The sequence below is a fragment of the Mauremys mutica genome, chromosome 2, assembly GCF_020497125.1.
Source record: "Mauremys mutica isolate MM-2020 ecotype Southern chromosome 2, ASM2049712v1, whole genome shotgun sequence".
In the NCBI taxonomy this organism is placed as follows: Eukaryota; Metazoa; Chordata; order Testudines; family Geoemydidae; genus Mauremys; species Mauremys mutica.
This window is the reverse complement of record NC_059073.1, coordinates 7,097,853-7,120,362: the sequence shown is the minus strand read 5'-3', so window position 1 is coordinate 7,120,362 and position 22,510 is coordinate 7,097,853. Positions and strand designations below refer to the sequence as shown.

The following is a 22,510-nucleotide window of genomic DNA, read 5'->3' as shown; positions in this document are numbered from 1 at the left end:
AACCCAGTCAACACTGTTTTACAGTCACTTTTATTACCATGACTCTCCTGGAATCGTGATGAAATTAATAATAATTGAGGGTGATTTGGGACTATCCCGATGGCTTTGTGGGGCGGGGGAAGGAGTGTCCATGAGCTGTCTGTGTGGGAGGCACGCAGGTGGTGATGGGCCCACTATGAGAATATAGGTAAATCGATCACCACCCTTATTGAAAGGTCCTGTGGAAGGGGATGGACACATAACCTTTTGGCAGGATTTTGGAATCTCCTGATGAATTTAACAGAAAATACTACTCCTTCTGTGGAATCTCATAGGATGGCTCCAGAAGGTGGCAATCATCTGTTCTGTAGCATTTTAGAGTAATATCAACAGAATCCAGTTACATTTCTTTAGAACCCTCTTGGTTCCATGCCTATCAAATCCCATAGGACTTTTCCTTGGGGAAAATGGAGTTTGGTTTAAACTGCTAAAACAGCATAGTCTTTCCCTTCCCTAGTTCACTCAATCTCTCCTATCTCCACCTTCCTCTTCCCTTCTCTAAAGCAGGGACTTGTCTTCTGACCAGCCAGAAGCCCATGCATTGGTGATGAGCTGGGGGCTTTCAGATCTCTGGTGCCCCCACCTTAGGCAGACGCCCCAGAAGCCTGTCCCCGGCTGTCCCCTGAAATGATCCCTCACCCAGAGCTGCCACACGTTATTTCTGCCTTGGATCTGCACTGAAAGGGAATGTGGGAAGTCGCTGTCCTGCACTGGGAAATGGCCTTGCCTGGCCTATGTGTGGGAGGATCCCCACTTCCCAGGTGGTCTCTGGGATGCACGCTGGGTTTGCAGGCGTGCAGAATAGGATCACAAGAGAGGAACCTGCAGCATGAATGGCCCCATTGTCTGCGGAGGGCGGGAGGGGGTGGTGAAGTTTCACATGTCCTGAACAGCATGTCTTGTTTTGCTGCCAGTCTCGGTCAAGTACAAACGGCTGTGTTTAGTGTCAGGGATTTTGCTGCTTGCTCTGGGCGTGAGCAATGGCCCCACTGGAACCATGCTCAGCAGGTACCCTGACCTTCAGTGCCATGCGCTTGTAAGGGGCCTGACCGTGAACAAACGGTGCTTTGAAATGGCTCGTGTGTGGCTTTCGTTCCGTAGGAGTTCTGCATCAATGGGTGGAGAGGTGTGAGCAGCGGAGCCAGGGTTAGGTCCCAGAATGGTGCTTGTACTTTGTATCCTGCTTTCTTTCACCCTTCTCTAGCTCTCCCGTTCTGATTCTTTCCCTCCTTTGATTATCTGCCATCTGTTACTATTTTCACTGAGACGCTCCTTCTCCTCCCTTTGCAGAGGTTGTCTCGGATCTGATGCTTTCCAGTCATGCATTAAGCAACATGACTAACATCTGCCACGTGTGATTCACTGATCCTCTCCCCACCAGACCAGGCGCATGATGACTAAACTGCTGGATGGGCCACTGTCTCCTCTCCCTTAGAGGAGGTTCCAATTCCCCCTCCCACCTTGTGTTTATTTGTGCTGGTCTCCAGATGTCGGAAGAACCAGCTTAAGAAGTTGTCCTTCTTCCCAGTGACCCATTCCTCCGTAGAACAGACAAGCTGGGACAGTCCAGAATGACCCAACGTGACTATCTAGAGCAGGGGTGGCCAAACGTACTGATCGTCCGAACGGCATCCGACAATCTTCAGACGTTCGAGAACCAGGGCGCACCTGCCGGGGCTTGGGGCTTCAGCCCTGTGGGAGGTACCTGCCAGGGCTCAGGGTTTTAGCCCCGCTCCTGCAAAAGCCCCTAGCCCCCTCTCCCTGCTGGGAAGAAGCTGGAGGTGACATCTCATGTGCCCCCCCCCAATTTTTTGCCAGGGTTTGCTGGCCCCGCTCTCTCACATGATGCCTCCAGGCCCCCTCCCTGTATAGCAGCTGCCGGAGCTGTCAAGCTGGAAGCTGTGGCCCTGGGGAGAGGCAGCAGCAGACAGCTGGGAATTGCAGGGAGAGCCGCTGCTTTTGCTGCTGCCTCTGTTTGCCACTCCCTCTCCAGGCAGAACTAACACCTGGGAGCTGCAGGGAGGGGCCTCTGAGGGCAAGAGGGGGCGTGTGCGCCTGGGTGTGTGTGACTCAAGCTGCTGTGGGGGGCGAACCTTTGAATTGTGCCCCCCACTCTCAGCAGGCTCCAGTTGTGTCTGGCACCACCCCATCGCAGGACAGAAGTCCCGAGCTTTCCCCCACCCCAGTCTGGTAGATGGAGAATGCGGGGAGCATGGGGGGATCCACAAGCCGCACTTTAACTGTAAAAGATCCGCATGTGGCTCACAAGATGCAGCTTGGCCACCTCAGATCTAGAGCACGTCTCAGCTGAAGGGCATGGGCGGTGTTTGAAACCTCTGGCTGGGGGAGGCTAGCCCCCAGCCTTGCCCCTTCTGCCCAAGGCCCCGCCCCTTCCCCGTGCCCTGGAACCCACAGCCCCTCTAGGCCGGCTAGTGCCCGCAGGCCCCCCAGCCCCAGAGTGCCGGGAGGGAGAGTGTGCGGTGCCGCTGCAGCCTTCTCAGTCCTGGGAAGGCGGGCGGTGTGGCCCCAGCCCCTGGAGCCCAGGGGCACCGCCAAAGCAGGGCCCTGGGGGCGGAGTGTGGGCAGGGCCATGCCTGGCTGTTTGGGGAGGCTGAAGGGGCTGGACTGACGACTTGTGGGAAGCCTGCTTGGTCTCTACGTCCACTCTCATATACAGGTGCTGCCCGTGGGCACTACAGGGCTCAGGATTTTCTCCTCTCTCTCCAGACACATACATATAAACCCGCAGATGCACACAGGCATGCTCCCAGTTAGGGAGGTACACACACACAAAGGCACGGACCCAGTCACACCCACACACGAACACCCCTGCGGACACAGGAATACCCCCACGTGATGCTGGGAAGCTGTGGGTCTGGATAACTAACACAGTGGCACGTAGAGAAGTCCATTCCGGACCCCTCCCAGGCCTGGCCCCCTGCCCACTCCAGCTACCCCCAACCCCGTCCCTGCCACTGTGTCACAAACCCAGCTGGAGCATTGCTGGAAATTCCCCGGGAAATGACCCATTTCCTGCTCGCTCCTGCAGCACAATAACCCCGCGCTGGCTGTCTCTTTCCACGTAGCGCTGATTGTTTCTCGTTAATAGCAGGCTTTGCCGGACAAAGGGCCCCCAAGTTGTTTTCCTCCTGCAGCAGTTATCGCACATCCTGAGAGCTCTTCCGAGGTTCATCACCATGCCGGCTGGCCCCCCTGGGAAGCACCCTGAGATGCAGTCAGTGTCCAGGAGAGGGGGCTTTCTCGCCCTCCCTTGTCATAATGTCACCCACCGCCGCTGACCTCGTTTCCTGTGCCCCAGGGCTGCACCTTCTCCCCTGCTAGAAGGCAAGGCCCCAAGCAGGGCAGCGGGAGAACTGTGAAGAGACACTGGAGGAGGAGAGTGGAAGTTACAAGATTTTGCCATTCAGGGCAGCAGCCGTAAGCCACACCAGCCCCTACGCCAGCAATAGCCCAGATTCATAGACGTGAGAGAGCGAAGACCCATTTGGTCCAGTCGGCTGCCTGTCCAGTCTAGTCTTCAGTGCCTCAATCAGCGGGACTTTCGCCCCTTCCTTGGCAGCCTCGTCCCGTTTACCACAGGGGTTCGCGAACCTTTCCAGCAGGTGGGCCACAGCTTAATAGAGAGATTCCCTCCTGGGCAGCCCCCCTTCCATTCACAATTATGAGGACATTTCACCTCCCATTCATGATCCTGGAAACCACCTCTCCTCCCACTCTCAGTCGCCCACCATCCCTGTGGCAACCGCAGCAAACGCTGATGGGAAAGTAACATTTTTAGCTTTCTGGACTATGATGTAGCAGCTGGAAACAAGCAGGAGGAACCAGCATCAGGGGACCAGCCAGCTTTCTACAGGCCATCAGCAAATGCTCTGAGGCCCACAGTTTGGGATCCACTGGCATAATAGATCTCACTGCTAGAAAACATTCCCTGCTACCCAGGTGAAATTTTACTGTGGTTATTTCAGTTCTCTCACTCTTGGGCCATCTGGAACACTTGCTCTCGCTTCATGTCCAGGACCTTGTCTCCTAGGTGGTTAGCGCCATCCCCCTTTGTGTTCATTTGGCCAAGCCAAAAAGATTTAATTCTTCAGCCTTCCCATGTAAATCCCCTGCCCGGTGGCCAAATCCACATGCAGTCATGCTGCTGGCCCAACAGCATCTGTGGGATGTCAGATGGGGAACTGAGGCACTGGGAGATTAAGTGACACTCTTATGGTCACACAGTGAGTCTGTGGCAAGGCAGGGAGTTGAACCTAGATTGCCGGAGTTCCAGTGCCTGAACCACAAGCCTGTCCTTCTCTGTCCTCACTCTCGTAGCCAGCCACCAGGTTGGACAGTGCTTTACAAACCCATCGTTAGACGTGGCCTCAGCCCCGAAGAGCTTCCGATCTCCTTTCAATGGAAGAAGGGAGCTGTGGTCGATCTGCCGTAGCCAATGGCTGGCCTCGAGGAGTAGGTTTTCAGGAGATTATTAGCACTGCCATGCCTGTAAGGTCAGTGAAAGTCACGGTGTCTGTATCAGGGCCGGCCTTAGGGAAAATGGCACCCTGGGCAAACTTGTATTTTGGTGCCCCTGGCCCCCGCCGCCTCCCCATCCACCCTCCATTACCCCAGCCCCTTCTGCCTCCCCGGGCTCCCCACTGCCCCCAGGCCCTGCTGCCTCCCCGGGCTCCCCACTGCCCCCAGGCCCTGCTGCCTCCCCGGGCTCCCCACTGCCCCCAGGCCCTGCTGCCTCCCCGGGCTCCCCACTGCCCCCAGGCCCTGCTGCCTCCCTGGGCTCCCCACTGCCCCCAGGCCCTGCTGCCTCCCCACACTTTTCCCTGAGCTCCCTTCCACAGACTTGTACCCAGGCCCGCCCCTCTTGACCATGGCGGCTGGAGACCGGCGGCTGCTGGTCAGGAGCCCAGCTCTGAAGGCAGCGCCGCTGCCAGCAGCAGTGCAGAAGTGAGGGTGGCAATACTATACCGTGACACCCTCACTTCTGCGCTGCTGACTTCAGAGCTGGGCGGCCGGCATCCCAGAAGTGCCGGGGCGATGAACTGCCAAGCCTAGAGGCGCCGGGGCTCAGCCCTGGCAGGCCCAGCACAAATTAAGCACTGACACCCCCCCGACCACAGCGCCCTGGGCAATGGCCCACCCATAAGGTCAGCCCTGGTCGGTAGCGCTGGCAATCCGCTGGGGACAGTGCTGGGCTCTGACCCCGTCTCTACTATTCCTGCTCTGTTTAGAGTGCCTGGGCATTGCCTGTGGCAAATAGAACAGAACGTATAATCACGAAAGACCAATCTTTCGTAACCACTGGCCCCAGACACAAATGAAGGGTAGAACAGTGCCTGGGCTTCATGCACACAGGGGTCCCTAGAGCGCAGGATTTCCAACGCGTGCCTTTGTGCAACCACTACGGCACCGATCAGCGCCCCTTACTGGCTGCACCCACCCTGGGCTGGCACACCACGAGGTGCCCATTGAACCAGTTCTGCGTGAGCAACAGCTGGAAATGCTGTCTCTGAAACGCTGAGAAAGAGCCCAGCACGGAAACCCCACCCTACTGACCCACGGTCTGTGTCTTTATATAGAGAGGATAATAAGAGTGCACTGAGAGAGAAACACCCTGTGGTTAGGGCTCGGGGGTTTTAAATTGCCACCTTTGGGCAGACGTCTTCAATTAAAAGATGAGCTCAGATTGGCCCAGAGGAGCACTCCTCTTTAGCGAGAGCAGGCAAAGAAGACGAGCTATGAGATGTGCTGTTATGAAAGTGCACAGTGCCAAGAAAGCCAGTTGGAGGCCTCTATTTACCCCGTCCCAGCATTACAAGAACTCGGCAGCTAGGATGAAAGGAGGCACGTTCTCAAGCCACTGTGGAACTCCCTGCCTCATGTGAGGGGCATGTCGCTCTGCAAGACCCAGAAAAGAATCAGAGAGTCACATGGCCAAGGCGCCGTTACAGCACTGGGGAGAAAGAGAGCTCTGAATGGGGAGTGCCAGGGGATTTGGGGGCAGGCCTGGGGCCAGGGCCGGCTCCAGAGCCCAGCGGGGCAAGCACCCGCTTGGGGCGGCCCTTTCCCGGGGGGGCGGCAGGCTGGGCCGGCGGACCTGCCGCAGTCATGCCTGCGGGAGGTCCACCAGAGCCCCGGGAGCAGCGGACCTGCTGCAGGCATGACTGTGGAGGGGACGCTCGGCCGGCGGCTCCAGTGGACCTCCCGCAGGCATGACTGCGGACGGTTCGCTGGTCCCGCGGCTCGGCTGGACCTCCCGCAGGCATGCCTGCGGCAGCTCAACCGGAGCCGCCGGACCAGCGAACTGCCCGCAGCTGCGGGAGGTCTAGCCGAGCCGCGCGACCAGCGGACCCTCCGCAGTCATGCCTGCGGGAGGTCCGCTGCTCCCGCGGCTCGGGGGCCCCTCCCGGGCATGACTGCTTGGGGCGGCCAAATTTGTAGAGCCGCCCCTGCCTGGGGCCCTACAGACTACGGCGTGCACAAGTATGAAGTCCTCCTTTGGGCATGCTGAGGGGTGTGCGAGGTGATTTACAGAGCCACCGATCTACCATAGAGTAACTCCGGACCATGTTCTAGTTAGACCTGATCATTCCTCAGAGGCAGCACATTTTCTGTATTTTCTTCATTGTTCTTTCTGGGCCAGGGTCACTTGAGGTTGAGGGGTGTTTCTTTCCTAGTCCATACAGCCGGAAGAGCAGTGAGGGATCTTTCCCCCTCAGCATCGAAGGCCTTCCTTTCTCCCAGGCCTGAGTTCATCGATCAATCCTACTCTATTCCGGCCTAGTCTGTTCCGGTTCTTACATTACAGAGCCTTTGAGGGCCTTCCAGAAGTGCATTGCACAACATGACTAATATCTGTCCCCTGGGGGTCTTTTGTCTCTCCCTCCCCCAGGAGAAATCACGGGGGAGGAAGGGTTGGTTTCAGTTCTTTTAATAACTGACCAGAATCCATATGTGCTGTGCTGTGTGTTTCTACGCCCTCCTTCGCCAAGCCAGTCCTTTCCCCTAAGCCTTGCTCTTTGTTTGTGTTCACTTGTTTCCTGAACCATCCCAGAATAGAGTTGGGGAAATGGGCTGTCTGGGTGTCTCCTCGGAGAGGAAAAGCTGCAGATTTCATTTCTGACTCTGCTGTCAGCTCCTATTCCACAGAACAGGGAGACGGGGTGCTGCCTTGCATTTCTGTGTGCTGCCCTGTTATCCCACCAGCCAGGAACTGCAGTTCTGATCCCAGCTCTGTCACTAACTCCCTCTATAGCTCTGAGGCAGTGACGGGGCCTGGAATGGCCTGGAATATGGTTCCGTCGAAGCTGGAGGTGGCATTTCCAGCTCAGGTAGAAGTTACTAAAAATTATCAACGTCACTGCAGCTGCATGGGCCCCGCCCTGTCTGAAACCTTGTATACTCGCAGCAGCTAGCCTGTCCCGCTGCCCATGCAGCCGTGGCTATTTTTAAGAGTGCACCCAAGTGCCTACTTTTGTGTCTAGCCACGCTGGAAATGCCAGCTCCAGTGTCCATGTAGCCAGACTGTCATAATATCGAGGGGAAGGATGTGGCCTAGCCGGGATACCGCTCCCAGTCTGGGGATCTCAGAAAGATGTTGACTCCTCTGGCCAATTAACGAGCAACTTTGAGGAGCTCCATAGGAAGTCCTACCCGCTCCTCCTGCGCTGGAAGGGGATGGCTGGTATGTGGGACAACAGTGTGAAGAGGGTTATGGGATGGATTCCTTGGGCACGTGGAGGGTAGATCTGAAAAACAAAGCAGGGAAAGCTAGGGTGGATCTGAGTGTCCTGTGGGCTGTAAAGGGACATGGAGCCTTCTACCTCTAGGTCACCAGTTCGGAGTCAACCCATGGTGAAAGTTGTTGCCAGCAGTGTTGGCTGTTTCCTGTCCTGTATGAAATGAGTTTGGCTGGTCTCGGTCCATTCTAAGCACACACATTGCAAAACCCACTACCTCCGCTGGCACGGGCCCTTGAGTTGGTCCATCGAGGCAGGGCGGGGATGCAGAGCAGGGGGCAGGGGGGTGACCTGGCTTTGCCACTGGCTGCGCTGTACCTGCTCTGCAGATAACCACGAGACTTCATGCCCCAAGTGTGTGAATGCAGCACTTTTCCCCTGCCCTGGCTAGACGTGGACAAATAACCATGAGAAATATGCAAAGAGAGAGGAAAGGAGTGAGAACAAGGGGGACAGGGAAAGACGGAGAGGGCTGGATAAGGCAGAGGAGAGGAAACAGATGGGGGAAATCAGAGATATCGAGATGAACGTCACATGCCGATGGGGAAGTTGAGAATCCCCCCCAGTCCCACCACAGGACAGGCCACGGCATGGACAGATTACGCAGGGCTATCTGCTCCCACACTGCTGCTTACCTCATCTGTTGTCATCCTAAGTGAAACTGATTAGCAGAGAGAGAGAGAGAGTGACTTCCCTGTTCAAAGGTGACCTATGTGGAGATAAGGGGGTGGGTGGAGGCAGAGGGAAGGGAAGGCTGCACCCTGTGAAATTCCTATATGTGCAGGAAGTGGTGTCGGTGACTCAGTAAACAGTGAAGATAGCGCAGTGTCAGGGGGTGCTGCATTGCAGGAAGGGGTGATGGTGATGCACGAGGGGCCTCTCTCCCCCATCAGTCAGTACTAGGAGTGCTGTGCTGCAGGGATTGGGGTGGGTGACTCAGTAGGGGGCGCTCTCTTTTTCGAGTCAGTGATGACCCCGGTGTCAGGTGGTGCCTTTCAGAGGAGAGGTGGCCATTAAAGATCCCCTGGCACTTTCTGCCAGCAGCTGGAAGTGCTAAGCTGGGTGTCCTGGGCACAAGCCAACTCAGGTAACAACATTCCGCCGACTTCGGTGCAGTTCCTATTGCGTATGGGATTCTCCTTCCCTTCGTGTCCTAAACCGTTGCGTCGTGTTCCTGTGCGTTGCTCGGTAATTGCTGGTCTCCACTCCAGAGCTGGCTGCATTTCAGCAGTGGGCGAAGAGATCCCTGTGTACTAGGGAGCAACAACAGTCACTCCATGATTAAGGCTGCAACTGAGTTTCCATGATATAAAGACAGTTTTGCCTTCCCACCTCTAAAATCTACGGAAAAAATCTATTGACCTCAAACCTGACAGGTGAGGGCTGGGCTCACAGTAGAGTTGTTGTGCACAATTTGAAGCGACTGAGACCAGGGCTTCCTGAATTACGAGTCTCTGAGCACGAAGACAGTAAACGCAATTCCCAGATTCTCCCAATTCATTTTGCCAGCGTGTAGCACAAACTCAGATGGCAGGAGAGAGATCCAGTCCCTACTGTTGGTGGGATTTAGTGCCCACAGCCAACAGTCAGTGGGTCAAAGTCCAGTTTCAGGAGCTACTAGAATTAGATTGAGTGATCTGATGAGCTCAGTGAAGCCTGTCACAGGGCTGCTGGAGACCCGCACTTTCCCTTTGTGAAAGAAGCTTCTAACCTGTTTCCTTGCAGAGGCATGGCTGGATCCTCTGCCGGTGCTGATCAACAGTGTCAGTGGAAAACCGATTTTCCATTCGAGACCTCACAAGGGGGCTCTCCGTTCCCGCAGATGTCAGAATGCCAAGGGGAGGGGGTTTCCCCAGGATAGCCTTCCCTCCCAGAGCTCCCTGATTTCACCCCATCCCCACCTCCCTGAGGGATCTTCTGAGGTCTGCAGGGAGGGGCCATCTAGAGAGCTAGGAATGGAGGCTGCAGAGGGCAGGAGGTTGGGTGGATATCCCCCACATACACACGCCCCGCTCTCTTAGCCACTGCCTGAGCCTCTGGATTCCTGCTGTCCCCACTCAGACACTGCTTGTGGGGCACCTGCCTGACAGGAGTGGGACGTCATAGCAAGGTGTCGCTGCCAGGAGCGTGGGAAAGCAGAGTGGGGGCACCGGAGGAAGTTATTTCACAGGCGGTTGGCGACAGGAATCAGACACTCAATCCAGGGAGAGGGAAGCAGACTGGATCGCAGGGAAGGGGATGTTGGCCTTGTCAGAGAGAACGGCTTCTACAGCTCACCCCAGCCCTGTAAGCCCTGCTGACACCCTAGCATGCCTCCAGGAGAGCTATGCAGGGGTCTAACCTGTGGGCACAGGTTACCCAGCCCGGACAGAGCCCCATGCACTCTGCGCAGGGAAACCACCTCTGCATCTCCATGGGGGGCCTAGGGGGCTGCTCTGTCCAGCCCAGCCTGAGATGCCCGGTTCCCCTCTCTGTGCAGCCCCCGCGGACCCCGTGTCCCTCCAGACCTGCTGGGAGATTTCCTCGCCTCGGCTGTGCTGCCAGCATCAGACTTGGCAGCCGACGCGGGTGACGTTGTCAGTTTCCTGACAGCATTCTGGTGTTACCAGGGTAACCCGACTGCTAGCGAAGGAGGCCTGACCTCTGGGAGCTGTTTACCAGCCAGAGAAAGACACCAGTGCCAATGGAGCTGGGAGGAGTTGCTCTCGCTCCGAGGCTGGCATCTTCCTTCCTGGTACCTGCAGCGGGGGTGCCCAGTGCCCACACCGCCATCAGCCTCCTGCATCCCATCCCCTGGCACAGGGGTGCCCAGTGCCCACACCCCTGCCAGTGTCCTCTGTCCCATCCCCCAGCACAGGGGTGCCCAGTGCCCACACCCCTGCCAGCATCCTCTGTCCCATCCCCCTAGCACAAGAGTGCCCAATGCCCACACTGTCATCAGCCTCCTCCATCTCATCCCCCAGTACAAGGGTGCCCAATGCTCACACTCCTGCCAGCGTCCTCCGTCCCATCCCCCAGTACAAGGGTGCCCAATGCTCACACCCCTGCCAGCGTCCTCCGTCCCATCCCCCGGCACAGGGGTGCCCAGTGCCCACACCCCTGCCAGCGTCCTCCGTCCCATCCCCCAGCACAGGGGAGCCTGCACCCCCCGTCAGCCTGCCCCATCACATCCCCCGACACGGGATGCCCATATCAGCCTCACAGGGCTCTCTCAGTAGTGATTCATTTGTCAGGGATTAGACTAACAGAAATAGAATCACATCTGTCCAGTGCCCCAGGACCCGGTTCCCTGCACGGGGCCCAAAACTCCTCTGCCCTCTACCCATGGTCCTGGGCTTCAGTCCTGTCTGTCTCGCGCCCTGGGTCTCATTCACACTGGGCAGCGTGAGTGCCAGTCAGATCGGTAGCTTTGGACCCCCCTCAGCCCAGGTGTGAATGGGGACCAGAGGTGCAGGGCAGGAAGCAATCAGCTCTCCGGGACTCCTACCCCTGTTCCCAGTGTGACCCCACCTCAGCCCAGTCCCCTGGGCAGTGTCTCACCCATTCTGGCTCCTGCCCCTCGCCCGGTGTCCCTCCCCCACTCCCAGGCTGTTTTGCCTGGCGGGGGGTGAGCAGGTGCATGTGCGTATGGTGGAGACTGGCCGCGGGTTTCCGTAACCCCTGCCTGGCGCTCTGCCCAGCCAATCAGAGCCCTTCTCCATGGTATGGCCAGGAGGCGTGTGGTAAAGCCATGGCAGAAAGGCTCCCACCCCACAACCAGGGAGCCCAGGATTCACTTCTGACTTCCCAGCTGGCTGCACCCTGCCCTGGATCAGGCTCTGAATTTATTTCCCAGCCCCTGCTCTCAGCCCTGCCTCCTCCTGTCTTCTGGCCATGCCAGTCGGTCCCTGTGGAAGGCACCCGGCGGCCGCAGCTCAGCGTCTGACGGGCTCGGAGTGGCTGGAGACCTGCCCTTGCAGTGGGGCCCCCGCCCCGGGAAAGAGACGGAAAGATGGGCAGGGGTCTGGTGATCTTGTCCACGCTCCAGAGTGGGCCTGGGAGTGGAGCAGGGCGGCCTCCCTCTCGTTCCCTGTGAGGAGGTTGGTAAAGCACTAGCTCGCTTTCCCCTCCATCCGAGATGCCTGTGACATTTATGGGGGTGAATCGAGGTGTCCGGGGTGAATCGCCACCACCCACTTACCCCGGGAGGGAGCCCGGTCAGCGCCCACCAGGGGAAGGAGCCGGCTGCTGGCAACACAAGCCCCACTCTTCCCCAGTACAGCCTAGCAATGTACACACCCCGCTTGGTTACACTCGAGTGCCCAGTCCCGTGGCTTCTGGACACCCACACTGCCCAACGAGCCGCGGCCTCTGGGGAAGCAGCACCCGCCCCCCTCGTTCCTGGGGTCACCTCAGTTCAACACGCTCCTTAGCATAAGGCCCTTAGACGTGTCTGTAGTAAAACCAAAGTGAAGTTTGTTTGCCCGAGCTTGAGATACAGATTTAAATAAAAGCAAGTATAAGGATCAGGGGTGCTGGACCGGGGGACCAGGGGGCTATGCCCTCCCACTTTTCCCCGGGCATAAGAGCAAGCAACAGGCGGGGAGAGGGCGGAGCGGAGCCAGTGGAGGGTGGGGTCTGGGGGGAAGAGGTGGCGTTAGGGCGGGGCCTTGGAGGGAAGGAGCAGCGGGGGGGGGCCTTGGGGGAAGGGGCAGCAGGGGGCATGGGAGGGGCCTTGGGGGGGAAGGGGCAGCGTGGGGGCGGGGCCATGGTTCAGACACTGGTGCCCCCCCCCCCACTTTTAGGGAGCTTCTGTTGCCCCTGATAAGAATTTGGCCACATATGGTGACAGATAAAAATATAAAACAGTCGAGAGCCCGTACTTATTAACCGGTTCCTTTCCCATCTGATAAGGTGATTCTCAGGCAATGGTCAGTCCCTGCAGCGTTTGCCCAGTCCTGCGCTCTGGGCTCCGCCTTTCCTGCGGGCAGAGCCACGTCCGTAATGGAGAACATCTCGTGCCCTTTCTCCTCTGACGCAGCCCCAGACTTTTGTCTCGTTTCATAATCAGGGCGATTGTTAACTTCGGTTCACCCCTGAAGTCCCCGATTCAGAGGCCAGCTGAATGCTCCAGCCTGGACCTGACCCAGGGCTGGTGGATTATGCTGTGTTCACTGACTCAGCTCTGAGACTCAGCCCGCCTGGGACGGCGTGTTTTACCTCCAGCAGTTTTGGAGCATGATAGTCTACATCAGGGGCGGGCAAACTTTTTGGCCCAAGGGCCACATGGGGGTTACAAAACTGTATGGAGGGCCGGGTAGGGAAGGCTGAGCCTCCCCAAACAGCCTGGCCCCCACCCCCTATCCGACCCCTCCCACTTCCCACCCCCTGACTGCCCCCCTCAGAACCGCCAACCCATCCACCACCACCCCCGCTCCTTGTCCCCTAACTGCCCTCTCGCAGGACCCCCTGCTGCTAACTGCCCCCCGGGACCACACCCCCTATCCAACCTCCCTGCTCCCAGTCCCCTGACTGCCCTCTCCCAGGACCCCCCGCTGCTAACTGCCCCCCGGGACCACACCCCCTATCCAACCTCCCAGCTCCCAGTCCCCTGACTGCCCTCTCCCAGGACCCCCCGCTGCTAACTGCCCCCCGGGACCACACCCCCTATCCAACCTCCCAGCTCCCAGTCCCCTGACTGCCCCCTCCCGGGACCCCCCGCTGCTAACTGCCCCCCAGGACCACACCCCCTATCCAACCTCCCTGCTCCCAGTCCCCTGACTGCCCCGACCCCATCCACACTCCTGCCCCCTGACAGGCCCCTGGGACCCCACACCTATCCCACCCCCCTGTTCCCTGTCCCCTGACCCCTATTCACACCCCCACCCCCTGACAGGCCCCCTGGGACCCCACGCCTATCCAACCCCCCCGTTCCCTGTCCCCTGACCCCTATTCACACCCCCGCCCCCTGACAGGCCCCTGGGACCCCACGCCTATCCCACCCCCCCGTTCCCTGTCCCCTGAGCCCTATCCACACCCCCACCTCTGACTGGCCCCTGGGACCCCACGCCTATCCCACCCCCCCGTTCCCTGTCCCCTGAGCCCTATCCACACCCAAGCCCCCTGACAGGCCCCTGGGACCCCACGCCTATCCAACCCCCCCACCCCGTTCCCTGTCCCCTGAGCCCTACCCACACCCCCGCCCCCTGACAGGCCCCTGGGACCCCACGCCTATCCAACCCCCCCCACCCCGTTCCCTGTCCCCTGAGCCCTATCCACACCCCCGCCCCCTGACAGGCCCCTGGGACTCCACGCCTATCCCACCCACCCCCGTTCCCTGTCCCCTGAGCCCTATCCACAGCCCTGCCCCCTGACAGGCCCCCTGGGACCCCACGCCTATCCAACCGCCCCCGTTCCCTGTCCCCTGAGCCCTATCCACACCCAGGCCCCCTGGGACTCCACGCCTATCCAACCCCCCCACCCCGTTCCCTGTCCCCTGAGCCCTATCCACACCCCCGCCCCTGACTGGCCCCCTGGGACCCCACACCTATCCCACCCACCCCCGTTCCCTGTCCCCTGAGCCCTCTCCACACCCCCGCCCCTGACTGGCCCCCTGGGACCCCACGCCTATCCAACCGCCCCCTGCTCCCTGTCCCTTGACACCCCCCCACAAACCTCCGCCCCATTCAACCGTTCTCTGTCCCCTGACTGCCCCCCAGGACACCCCGCCCCTTATCCAACGCCCCAGGCCCGGCCCTGGCCCCCTTACCATGCCACTCAGAGCAGCATGTCTGGCAGCCGCACCACCCGGCCGGAGCCAGACACGCTGCCGCTCTGCTCGGCAGGAGTGCGCAATCCCGCCACCCAGAGCGCTGCCCACGCAGCGGCGTCACGGCCACCTGGGGGGGGGGCAAGTGGGGCAATTTGCCCCGGGCCCCGCAGGGGCCCCCATGAGAGTTTTTCGAGGCCCCTGGAGCTTCTTCTGCTCCAGGTCTTCGGCGGCAATTCAGCGGTGGGGGGTCCCCACCGCGGGTCTTTGGGGCACTTCGGTGGCGGGTCCCAGAGCGGAAGGACCCACCACCGCTGAATTACCGCCAAAGCGGGGGCCCCCTGCCGCCGAAGACCACAGGCCCCCTGAATCCTGTGGGCGGCCCTGAGCGGCATAGCTGCAGGGGAGGGGCCAGGGGCTCAGGGGCTGGGCAGGATGATCCCCCGGGCCGGATGTGGCCCATGGGCCATAGTTTGCCCACCTCTGGTCTACATGTTACATGACTCTAAAATGGTTTCCTGTACAAACACCCCACAATACTCATGAGAACCAGCTAGTGCTTAGCTTTGGCAGAGACTCCACAGTGACAGGACCCTTTGAGTGCAATATCGAGATGGGCAGGGCTGTGTCAGACACCCATGGGCTCCTCCATGGCAGAGACAAGTCTGCCTGCCACGCAGCTTCACCAGCAATGACGCTGGTTGATCTGCAAGCTCCATTCTTGTGGCTTCTGCCGCTCGAGAATCCCACCATGCAGGAGAGGCCGGTCATACACAGTGGCTTAGCTGTTAAAAATACACATCTGGAGGACAGTGACATGTCCTCTCTCGCCGAATGAAAGGCAGCCTCGGGCAGCAGGGCACCGCTTAACTCCTTCTCCAGCCCTAACGGGGTATGGACTTAAGCAAGACTTAACTAGGCTTTGTTCTGGGCCCCCACCCAAGGGTGAAATTCCCCCTCAGTCTTTACTCAGGCAAAACTCCCACAGCCCTCAGAGAGAGCTTTGCCGAAATAAAGTTACCAGGCCTTTGCCCAGCACGCTTTAAAATAACTTTCTAGTCTTTGAATTGCAGCCCCGTTGCAAACATGAAGCCATTTTACTGCTGGTTTGTTGTTGTAAGGTTGCATCTGAGTGCTGGGCCGTGCCCTCTGCTCTCTCGTTAGTTTACATTCACAGTTACGATGCCTAGGCTTGGCAGAATTCAATGTTTTAATATGTACTTTTGATGGATAATATTCATTTTTAAGCATTTAAAAAATGTTTATCAATTTAATTTTTCACAACGGCACAAAAGGAAGGGTTTTTAAGCATTGTTTTAGGTGTATCGATATACCTTTTCACAGTGGGGGAAATTATCGGGATGGGTCAGACAATAGCGGAGGTCAGACAATAATTAGTTCATGACTGAGATTCAAAAAGTTAAAGTTGTACAATCGTTCACACACAAACTGGCTGCGTTACGTCAAAGCATACCAAGCAAATCCCCTAAAAGCAAACTCTTAATAAGTTCTCAAGCAGCATTTTTCGTACTTTGCCTAGCTGTCAGTTTCAGCTATTATCAGTGGAAAGATTTGTTGTTGGTTTGTTTGTGTGCAGGGAAATCAACATTCACCAGTAAAACCAGAATCCTTCCAAGGCTCACAATACATAAGCGATGCTGCAGAGCTCCACTGCAGACCTACTTGCACAGCTGACCCACAAGGAAAACCTCTATCTTACAGAAAGTGGTCATGCTCCGACAGGCTTCCCTCTGGGATGGCATAGACCCCAAAGCCCCAGTGACATGCTAGGGGGCACTGTGCAGATAAACTTGCAGTCCTGGCTGCTTGGGGTTATAACCGATCACATGGTACTTTTCACAAGAGTAGAAATGGTATCCCTGACTGGATGCATTCTGCCTCCCCAAATTCCTCCCAAGCGTTTGGTTGGAAACATGATTCTTCCTCACTTCCTGTCTGAAGCTGCTGCATGCAGTTAAGCAGCTGCTGTGTTCCACCCCAGAGGTGACTGCATTTCAGTGAGGCCTGAAGTTATTTTCATGCACACAATCCAGCTAAAAGGTACTGTCGGAATATGTCATTATTAATTACTACACTGCATGACAGCAGCCAAGGCTCTGGGCATGGAAGAGTTAAAATGAGGACTGGCTTCTGGGAAAGTGTCACGTGTCCCTCTCTTTCTTCTCTAGTTGACATTCGGGAGATAAAAGAGATCCGCCCAGGGAAGAATTCCCGGGATTTTGAACGATATCCAGAAGATGCTCGGAAACTGGACTCCACCATGTGTTTCATCATCCTGTATGGACAGGATTTCAGGCTCCGGACACTCAGTGTTGCTGGTCAGTACTGGGTGACAGAGGGTGACGACAGGCGGGGAGGGTCTAATCTTGATTCTTTCCCTCCCCCACTTCTTCCTAGGGCCATTAGGGTTTCATGGATGAGGTGGCCTCACTAACTTTCCCACCCACCCTAGCTATGTCCTGGCTTAAGGGAGAGGGTGGGAATCAGCTGTGGTGGAAAACAGGACGTGGGCACACAAGCTGGAGAAGAGGGCCATGGAACCTCTTAGCAGGGAGATGACAGGTCAGGTTGTCACCATCTCCCCCCAATAGTCCCTTCTCCCAGCATCCCTCCTCCCTGACAAGCACCCCCACCCAGACCCCACTTGCAGTGATGGCCATCCCTGATGGAATGCCACTGTCTGGGTGAATTTGGCCCATTGGCACAGGCGCCAACTCTGGGGGGTGCTCTGGGACTCAAACACCCATGGGAAAAAAATAATGGGTGCTCAGCACCCACCAGCCCCAACTGTTTGGGAGGCGCTAGGGGGAGGGCGGAAAGCAGCAAGAGGCCGGTGGGCGAGGGACCTGGGGGAGGGGGCGGAGTGGGGGCAGGAAGAGGCGGAGTGAGGGTGGGGCCTCGGGGAGGGGGCAGAGAGGGGGTGGGGCCTCGGGGCAGCATGGGGGTGGAGCACCCACCATGAAAAATAAAAGTCGGCACCTGTAGGGGTTAGCCAGTTGGCTAAGGGTGCTCTTATCTGTACGAAGAAGGGCGTCATCTCGGTGCATCGTCTAACCTCAGCTAGAGATGAGGAGCAGCCAGATCTCTCAATCTCCGTAGCCCTGAGCTGTGGGGAGAGGTCAGCCCCGGAGCAGACCATTGCAGCCCAGCTACGTTTCTCATGTAAGTGCGGAGAGGGAACGTCCCTTAGCCCCGCTCATCCCACGGCTGGACTCTGCTCTCCTCCCTCCTCAGCCTTCTGTGAGGAAGACGTCAACGTGTGGATGACGGGCCTGAACTGGCTGGTGACGGACACTCAGAAAGCCCAGACGCCGCTGCAGGTTGAAAGGTATGGGCAGGGAGCTGGGCTGTTCGGGGGCTGGGGACCCCTCTGCCCCATCACTCCAGAGCAGGGCTGGGTGGGCCGGGAGAGCCGAGCCACCCCTGGGCACTGCAGAGTGAGGTGGGACCAGGAGAAGTGAAGGGCAGACAGGATCGCCAGTTTGGTTTTCCTTCGTCCCCATTTTGGGGTGGCCAGTAATCCTGGAGAGCACTGATTGATTGCGGGCCCCAGAGCTGGCTGGGGTGCTGATGAGGGGATGAAACGCCTTCCAGAGGTGTAATCTCCTCCTGAAGAGGCCGGACCCCATCACCCCAGCATGTGTGATAACTGCACCGCGCTCCTAGCCGTGTCACTGCTGGGACCCCTCGGCTCCGGGCTGATCCACTTCTCAATCCTCTCACTAGGTGGCTGCGGAAACAGTTTGACTTGATGGACAGGACGAGAGAAGGCAGGTGAGTGAGGCGGGCAGGCAGGGACGAAAGGAGGGTTGATGACCCTCGGCGTTTTCATCCTAGCAGGTGTCACTGCAGAGACTATCTGCCCCTCGCTCAGCTTTGCCACACTTCCTGTGGCAGCCACCGGAGGGCGGTCTGCACAGGATGTGGGGAGCTGGCCTGATAGAGCCTGAGGCTGGTAAACCCCCTTCGGGAGCTGAGAAATGCTTGAGCTGTTCAGAGGATGGGGAGAGGAGACAAACATTTCATGGTGGCTGGGGAAATGAGACCTTGCCCAGCCTTCCAGCTGTCTGCCACCACACAGCCCTGCCGCTCCTTCCCCATCCCCCAGTCCCCGCAGACTGGCAGATAAAGCCTCAGGAGATAAAGCAGCGACAGCCCTGATCCTGCAGCCCTTGTGCTCTCCGACCTCCCACGGGCTTGACTGGGAGCTTGGAGCACGTGAAGGCAGCGGGATGAGGGCTGGTTGTTAGGCAGGCTCAGGTTCTAAGACATTGTGGCTTTAAGCAGGGGGAAAATTTGATCCCATTGTCAGAGCCGCGGCTAGGGCCAGGATCCCACTGCAACAGGCTCTCAAGGAATCTGGAGCCAGACAGGACTGAACGGAGAAGGTGGAAATGAGACAGTGTCTCTTTGAGAAGCTGTGCGGAGTTGCGGGGGGAGGAGGAAAGAAAACTGGATTTAACATTTTTTGTTTAATCAGCATTTTGGTTCCTTTCTGTCCAGCTAGCTAATGAGGCCCGGCTGCTGGGGTGGGGCCCAGCCGCCGCCAAGGATGAGCTCTTGGCCCTGCCGCATGCCAGCTCTGTGTAAACAGGACATCGGACAGGAACTGAGGGGTTCCATCCAGGAAGAGGAGGGGGCCTGGGCAGGAAATGATGGGAGATGGGACAGGAAGTGGGGCTAGTGTGGAAGGAGCAATCGGCTTTACAAAAACATGGGTGTGTCCCCTGGGGCCCTGAGTGCTATATTCAAGTCTGAAACAGAAGCACAGTGAGGGAGAAAGGCCTTCTGGACTATCCCCAAGGGACGGCCCTGCGGGAGTCTCCAGGGACGCCTCCCTGCACCAGGCACTCGGCAGAATCCCACTGAGATGATTTGATTAGGCATGTTTTGTTATCCCCCTGGGATTGTCCTACAAAGCACTCTGGTACTCCAGCGATGGGCTTACACCGCAACCCAGCTCGACGGGGTGGAATTTGTACACCATTGCGGGTTGCACAGCATGATCAAAGTGCCAGATGAGAGCTGTATTAATAACACGGCAGGGATCCTGGGAGGCCTGCCGGGATGGTGCGCCGCTGAGTCTCTGAGACGCAGCAGGAGTCCCCCTGTGCTACCCCCACCCTACGCCGCTCGACGTTGCTTTCCCAAGCACAGCGCTCTGGCGCAGCTGCAGAGCCTGGCCGTGGAGCTGAAGGCAGTTGAAGCTGATCACGTTAAATTCAGTGAGGCCAGCTGAAGCAAAGCAAAGCAATGCTAACGGCCTGATCCTGAGCAGTGCTGAGCACCCATATCCCGGTCAGTGATTGGTCTCTGAACTCTCAGAGCACCCACACCTCCGATCGGAGTCCCCGTGCGGGGACGGCACTTGGCACGTCTCCGGTTCAGGACCCACATCTCTGCAACTCGGCTGAGCTTTTCCTGCCTGCCTTCCCTTCGCTGATGTCGCATACCAGTACCCAGCCCTTCCAGGGGCCGCTCCAAGTCACGGCTCGTGGCCCATCCAGCACGGAATCAAGTGACGTGGTTCTTGGCGTCTCAGGCCCGGTCTACTTGGAAAAGTTTGGCTGGCCTAGCTCTCTTAATGAGAAGTGTGAAAAAATCACACCCCTAACTGCCACAGCTGCAGCAACAACAGCCCCAGTGTAGACACAATTATATCCACAAAAAAGAATCCCTTTGCTGGGACAGGTTATTTTGTTCAGGGATCTGGGATAATCCCTACTGGGGGAAGAAGTCTTTTGCTGTTATAAGTTGCGTCTGCACTAGGAGGGTTTGCTGGTGTAGCTATACCAGCAAACCCTTTCTGGTGTAGCTCAGAGCACATGCTACTAAACTGCACCCAGGGCCTTCCCTCAAATCCCAGAGAACACATTGAGCAGCTGTAGACTAGGTTAGCAAGTGCGGACAGGGGTCGGGGAGAGGGGGGAGCAGGAGTGGAATAGAACATGCTGCCACCTGCTGTCTGATTTGGGTAACTGTAGATTCAAGCCAAACCCTAGGGCTGGGCATTTGGGTTCTGCTGAAACCCAAATAGCTTGGTGGCTGCCCGAGTGTTGATGATGATATTTAGTGAGTTTAACGCCCCGAGGACTGTTTACTGGGCCAGATTAACCCAGGGCCTGGTCTGTTCACTGGATTTCCAACATTTAGGGATGGGAATCAGGCGTAAACATCAGCTCTTGCAATCATTCAGCCCCTAACTAGTCCCCAGAGGCACGACCGAATGCCAGTGAAGAACAAACACAATAGCATGCTAGATTCTGCACACACCCCTTCCAAGCCGAATCCCCAGCAAGGTCTGGGATTGGAAGGACTGGGCGGGGCCCACTTCCCCTTCGTGTTCTGCAAACAAATACACACCGGCACACGTAACCATGAGCGGGTGGGACTGTATGAAGTCAGTGGAGGTGCCTTGATTTACACCGGCTGGGAATCTGGCCCCACCATCGCTAAAGGTTTGCTGATGTGGGGTTCTTTTGCTGAAGTCACATACAGGTTAGTCTTTCAGAGAAGGGCACTCTCATGGCATGATGTCATGGTGGGCGTCTGCTATAGACCACCAGACCAGGAGGATGAGGTGGACGAGGCTTTCAGATCACAGGCCCTGGTTCTCATGGGGGACTTCAATTACCCTGACATCTGCTGGGAGAGCAATACAGCAGGGCCGCCCAGAGGATTCCTGGGGCCCGGGGTCTTCGGCGGCAGGGGGCCCTTCCGTTCCTGGACCCGCCGCCGAAGTGCCCCGAAGACCCGCGGCGGGGCCCCCCCGCCGCCGAATTACCGCCGAAGCAGCCCGGTCTTCGGCGGTAATTCGGCGGAGGGGGGCCCTGCCGCGGGTCTTCGGGGCACTTCGGCGGCGGGTCCCGGAACGGAAGGGCCCCCCGCCGCCGAATTACCGCCGAAGACCGAGCTAAACTTCGGCGGCGGGTCCCGCTCCGTCTTCGGCGGTAATTCGCCAGCAGGGGGTCCTTCCGCCCCGGAGCGGAAGGACCCCCCGCCGGCGAAGACCGGGAGCGGCAGAAGCTCCTGTGCCTGGCCCCGCAAGAGTTTGCCGGGCACCCCGGAGCGAGTGAGGGACCCCGCTCCAGGGGCCCCGAAAAACTCTGGTGGGGGCCCCCGTGGGGCTCGGGGCCTGGGGCAAATTGCCCCTCTTGCCCCCCCCTCTGGGCAGCCCTGCAATACAGCAGTGAACAGACAATACAGGAAGTTTTTGGAGAGTGTTGGGGACAACTTCCTGGTGCAAGTGCTGGAGGGACCAACTAGGGGCCGTGCTCCTCTTGACCTGCTGCTCACAAACAGGGGAGAATTGGTAGGGGAAGTAGAAGTGGGTGGCAACCTGGGCAGCAGTGACCATGAGATGGTTGAGTTCCAGCTCCTGAGAAAAGGAATAAAGGAGAGCAGCAGAATATGGACTCTGCACTTCAGAAAAGTAGACTTTGACTCCCTCGGGGAACTGATGGGCTGGATCCCCTGGGAGGCTAATATGAGGGGGAAAGGAGTCCAGGAGAGTTGGCTGGGCAGCACAGTATTGGGAGGAGGTGAGCAGCTCTCTGTGGAGAAAGAACAGGCTAAGGACTATTTAGAAACGCTGGACATACACAAATCCATGGAGCTGGATGCACTGCGTCCGAGGGTGCTGAGGGAGTTGACTGATTTGATTGCAGAGCCCTTGGCCATTATCTTTGAAAACTCGTGGCGATTGGGGGAGGTCCCAGACAATTGGAAAAAGGCAAATATAGTGCCCATCTTTAAAAAAGGGAAGAAGGAGAACCCAGGGAACTACAGACTGGTCAGCCTCACTGCAGTCCCTGGAAAAAATCATGGAGCAGGTCCTCAAGGAATCCATTTTGAAGCACTTGGAGTAGAGGAAGGTGATCAGGAACAGTCTACATGGATTCACCAAGGGCAAGTCATGCCTGACCAACCTGATTGCCTTCTATGA

General features: G+C 57.8%; 1 protein-coding gene across 4 annotated transcripts in view; it reads left to right on the top strand.

The window, feature by feature from the left end:
- LOC123364160 (1-phosphatidylinositol 4,5-bisphosphate phosphodiesterase gamma-1-like) overlaps nucleotides 1-22,510 on the top strand; it is a 130,659-nt gene that overhangs the window by 70,091 nt on the left and 38,058 nt on the right. For 3 of the 4 annotated variants that reach the window (XM_045006025.1, XM_045006023.1, XM_045006024.1), the window contains 3 exons: nucleotides 16,734-16,883; nucleotides 17,800-17,893; nucleotides 18,292-18,339. In XM_045006025.1, coding sequence (XP_044861960.1) covers nucleotides 16,734-16,883; nucleotides 17,800-17,893; nucleotides 18,292-18,339 — 292 coding nt within the window. Of the gene's footprint in view, nucleotides 1-8,867; nucleotides 8,884-16,733; nucleotides 16,884-17,799; nucleotides 17,894-18,291; nucleotides 18,340-22,510 lie in introns of those variants that run through there. The other variant, XM_045006026.1, reaches the window with a different exon arrangement.